The sequence below is a fragment of the Myotis nattereri genome (genome assembly GCF_964212035.1).
Source record: "Myotis nattereri genome assembly, chromosome: 16".
Lineage (NCBI taxonomy): Eukaryota > Metazoa > Chordata > Mammalia > Chiroptera > Vespertilionidae > Myotis > Myotis nattereri.
Genome location: NC_138091.1, coordinates 48,551,748 through 48,556,391, shown reverse-complemented (window position 1 = coordinate 48,556,391; position 4,644 = coordinate 48,551,748). Strand labels below are relative to the sequence as shown.

Below are 4,644 nucleotides of genomic sequence, written 5' to 3'. Positions count from 1 at the left end.
ACCAGGCGGGGGCTCCTCCCAGCACCCACCGGCCCCAGGGAGAGGGACACCCCTAGTTGAGACTCACCAAACCCCTCCTGCCCCCGCCCCCCTTGTTACTTCTTTGTTCCCATAAAATCCCTGCTAAACCCAGACCTCGCTGACCCCCGACTCACCAGGAGGTTAGAGGAGGTCCCACTGGGCCCACTCCCGGGGGCATGGGTGGGGGGGCCCTGCCTGCGGCCGCTGACGCCCCCCCCCCCGCCCCCAGCGCCATGGGGGAGTGGGCGTTCCTCAGCTCGCTGCTGGACGCCGTGCAGCTGCAGTCGCCGCTGGTGGGCCGCCTGTGGCTGGTGGTCATGCTGATCTTCCGCATCCTGGTGCTGGCCACCGTGGGCGGCGCCGTGTTCGAGGACGAGCAGGAGGAGTTCGTGTGCAACACGCTGCAGCCCGGCTGCCGCCAGACCTGCTACGACCGCGCCTTCCCCGTCTCGCACTACCGCTTCTGGCTCTTCCACATCCTGCTGCTCTCGGCGCCGCCCGTGCTGTTCGCCATCTACTCCATGCACCAGGCCAGCAAGGAGCCGGGCGGCGCGGCCGCCGACGAGGGGAAGCCGGGCGGCCGGGGGCCCCCCGAGGGCGCCCGCCCGCCCTGCGCCCGCCGCGCCCGCCGCGCGCGCCGCTGCTACCTGCTGAGCGTGGCGCTGCGCCTGGGCGCCGAGCTGGCCTTCCTGGCCGGCCAGACGCTGCTCTACGGCTTCCGCGTGGCCCCGCACTTCGCGTGCGCCGGCCCGCCCTGCCCGCACACCGTGGACTGCTTCGTGAGCCGGCCCACCGAGAAGACCGTCTTCGTGGTCTTCTACTTCGCCGTGGGGCTGCTCTCGGCGCTGCTCAGCGTGGCCGAGCTGGGCCACCTGCTCTGGAAGGGCCGCCCGCGCCCCGCGGCCGAGCGCGACAGCCGCTGCCGCCGGGCGCACGAGGAGGCGCAGAAGCTGCTCCCGCCGCCGCCGCCGCCGCCCCCGCCGCCCGCGCTGCCCCCGCGGCGGGCCGGGCCCGACCCTGACGCCCCGCCCGCCTACGCGCACCGGGCGCCCGCCGGCGGCGACAGCAGCAAGGCGTCACTGGCCACGGCCCGCCAGGACCTGACCATCTAGGGCCGCCTGGCGCGTGGAGCCCGGGGCGAGCGCGGCGGCGGGACCCCGCACCGCAGCCCAAGCGAGACGCGGCTTCTGCTCGACCCGCTCCCGGGACCTGCCCGCGGGGGCGCGCCTCGCCTGGGGTGGCGGCCCAGCAGCCTCCGTTCGCACCTCCCTCGTGCTCCCAGCCGAGCTGGGGCGTGGAATGAACTGAGGCAGGTCCAGATGCCGCGATCCAGGTGGGAAGGAGGGCGCCCGCGGGAGGGGAGCCGAGGGAAAGTGGGCGAGCAGCGCGTAAAGTGGGGTTCAGGTGGTGACCTGCTTGTTTCGCTGGGGACAAAAACAACTGCGGCACCAGCACCCCGAGGCCCTCGTTCAGACACGCGTGGCCTCTGCGTGGGCTCCCTGCGTAGGTGCACACAGGTACACACGTACACAGTGGAGGTGTGTGCATGTGCACACGTAAAATCTCTGTGAGCCCTCTTGTGTGTGCACGCAGGTGTAATCCTGTGGCAACTCTGTGCGCACGTGTGATGACACATGCACATCCGGCGTGGGCATGTGTGTGCCCTGTGTCAGCTGTGTGGGGGGAATCTCTGATATGCACGGTGGATGGTCAGGGTCCGTGCCAGCAGCAGCCACAGTGGCTCCCTCCCTAACCTGCAAGGGCATCACAGGAAGGCAGGGGAGGAGGTGCCCTGCACCTGGGCAGGCCTCCGTCTGGTCGGCTCCTGGGCACCATCCACAGGTGGGCCCGGTGGCAGGGCCCTCCTCCTGGAGGTAGAATGGGGTTGGGCAGTGGATCAGAGGGGGAGACTTTTCACTTCTAGCTGCACCCTCCTTGCCTGCTGCTCTGTTCCCCAGCTCACAAACTCGGCTGCGTCCCTTTCATACTCAGAAGAAATCTCCCTAAGACAGGCTCCCGGCCCTGCATTTTCTCGCAGCCACCACCCTCTCCCCTCCTGGAGGAATAGGAAGAGCTGTGGACAGGCTGCCTCCTGTCCTTCTGTCTCTCCTCTGCCCGTCTGTCTTTCTTCTTTACTGCCCAGTGGGGCTGGTTTCCAGAGGATCACCCAGGACCCACGTGACACCCAGGGGCCACCCTCTGACTGCACCCTCAGGCCTGCTGCAGGCTGCCATGACTCTCTCTGCCCTATTTTCTCCCCCTTCCCTGGCCCTCCCCTCTCTGGCCCTCCCCTCTCCATGCTCCTTCCAGCCTCCTGGGCTCTCCTGCACAGACTGACTACTCCACACAGCAGCCTGAGGGCACTTTCTAAATAGCCCTCCCTCTGCCCTAGGGGCTCCCCTGTTCTCAGAGTAAGTCCAGCACCCTGCCCTCCTGCCCCCATCCCCACCCCTACCCCCACACACCCAGGCCCTGCTTCTGAGGCTGCCAGCCCATCGCTCTGGCTGCCCAGGGTGTCCGTGCTCCAGTCCACACCGAAGTTGCTCTTCCTACCCCCACAGTGACCAGTTTTGCTTCCAAGGGGCAGAGGCCACGGTTGCTGCTAAACATCCTACAATGCACAGGACAGCCCCTGAGCACAAGATGCCACTTGTGCTGTGGCTGAGACACTGCCTGACAGCGATGATCTGTGAGCCACTGTGGGCAACCTCAGGCTCTGGAGGGTCCCAGCAGCAAAGGTACGACCCTGGGGGTGGGGGGCACCTTGTAAATGTAGGGGCCATGGCTCTGGTCACAGGAGGGGGAGGACCCTGTTGGCTCAGAATGCCAAGAGGTGCTCCCCACTAAAGAAGTTCCCACTGAACATTTTCATAGTGAAAACCTGTTTTCCATACAGACCATTAAGGGTTTCACTGGGGGGGGGGGGGGAGGGGGGTTCGCATGGTTTTGTCATACGCTGTCAGTTTTCATGGCAACGTCCAACCAACCATTCCCTTTAACTTTCCTGTGCTTCACCTACACCAGTGATGGCGAACCTGTGACACGCGTGTCAGAGGTGACACGCGAACTCATTTTTTTGGTTGATTTTTCTCTGTTAAATGGCATTTAAATATATAAAATAAATATCAAAAATATAAGTCTTCGTTTTACTATGGTTGCAAATATCAAAAAATGTCTATATGTGACACGGCACCAGAGTTAAGTGAGGGTTTTCCAAGATGCTGGCACGCCGAGCTCAAAAGGTTCGCCATCACTGCCCTACACGGTGGCTTCTGACCTTCTTCCTTCCTTTAAATCCCAATGTGTTCATTAAAACCACAAGCAAACCTGGGACTGTGTCGTATCTGCCCGTGGTTGTGCCAAGCATTTACACACTGAAATGCCTACCTACTGTGTAGGTATATTGTGTTAAATTTCATTTACGTTTCACAAGGAAAATGTGAGAAAATATTAGAGGAAGAGCCCCTGGCCCACGCTCACGCCAGCCGCGGCCGATGGTGAGATAAGCGAGGCGCTGCCGCCACCTGGTGGCGGACGTAGAAACGGCAGGCGGGCCCCCGGGGAAGAAACGCCTTCCCGCCCAGGAACCTTCCTGCCCAGCCTCGCTGCTACCTGTTCCAAACGCGCCTTCCGCCGCCACCTCCCAGACCCCCCGGAGCTCGGTGTTGGACGCTTCCTTCGGGGCTGCAGAGATCCAGGCAAGAGTCCTGGCTGAGAGGTGGGAGCCCTGAGTACTGGCCCCCCGTCTGCCACTAACTTGCTGTGTGGCCCTGGACAGGGGCACTGCCCTCTCTGAGCTTGCTGTGTGGTGTGAGGCAGAATTGGTCCCCGAGGACCCTTGAGGGCTGCCACACTCAGCCCTCTCACCCAGGAGCAGCCAGGCTCTCCTGCAGCCTGTCCCTCTGTGCCCCCTGCTCACGGGGCCACCTCCTGGGGGCCGAGGGGTGACAGGCTGGCCTCCTGAGCTTCTATCCAATCCCGTGTTCTTGTAAGGCAGCCATGAGCCCCTGATCCAGGTCCCCATGCCAACTACCCACTCTGCCGTGAAGGTCAAGTCCGTATTCACTCCAAAAATAGAACTCTTTTCTTTTTAAATTGGTGTTGGGGGGGGGGGGCGAGAGAAACATTGATGAGAGAGAGCATCAATTGGCTGCCTCCCACACAGCCCCTACTGGGGATCAGGCCTCAACCAGCCATGTGCCCGGACCCGGAATCAAACCACCGTCCTCTTGGTGCATGGGTCCGTGCTCAACCACTGAGCCACACGGGCCAGGCAAACTCCTCTGCTATTAAACAAGCCCCAGACCCAATCTTCCCAAGGGCTAGGAGCTCCGAGGGCAGTGCCGGCTTCCTCTCTCCTTGGGACTCCCTGGGAGCTGGGACTGGCACCCTTCCTGATGGGTGATTCCCTGAAGGTGGGGGGCAGTTTCTCCCCCTCGCCCTTCCCCACCTCCAGACTGGGGCTCCCTGACACAGACCAAGGGCTTCCTCAGAGCAGACCTGTCTCCGGCCACAGGGTCTCAAGGACCACAGCACAAGGGGCCCCCAGGACTCACATCGGACCCCCAGCCCCAGCCCCCTGCCCAGATGCTGAGGGAAGGCAGTGAGGCAGCAAGGCTGAGG

At 63.4% G+C, this 4,644-nt stretch overlaps 1 protein-coding gene across 1 annotated transcript; it reads left to right on the top strand.

Annotated features, from left to right (window-relative positions):
- Positions 1–254: 254 nt before the first annotated feature.
- On the top strand, positions 255–1,133 carry GJD3 (gap junction protein delta 3; the record flags this gene model as incomplete). Its single annotated transcript, XM_081110508.1, has 1 exon — positions 255–1,133. The coding sequence occupies one exon, from the start codon at positions 255–257 to the stop codon at positions 1,131–1,133; it is 879 nt and encodes a 292-aa protein (XP_080966634.1).
- Positions 1,134–4,644: the final 3,511 nt, after the last annotated feature.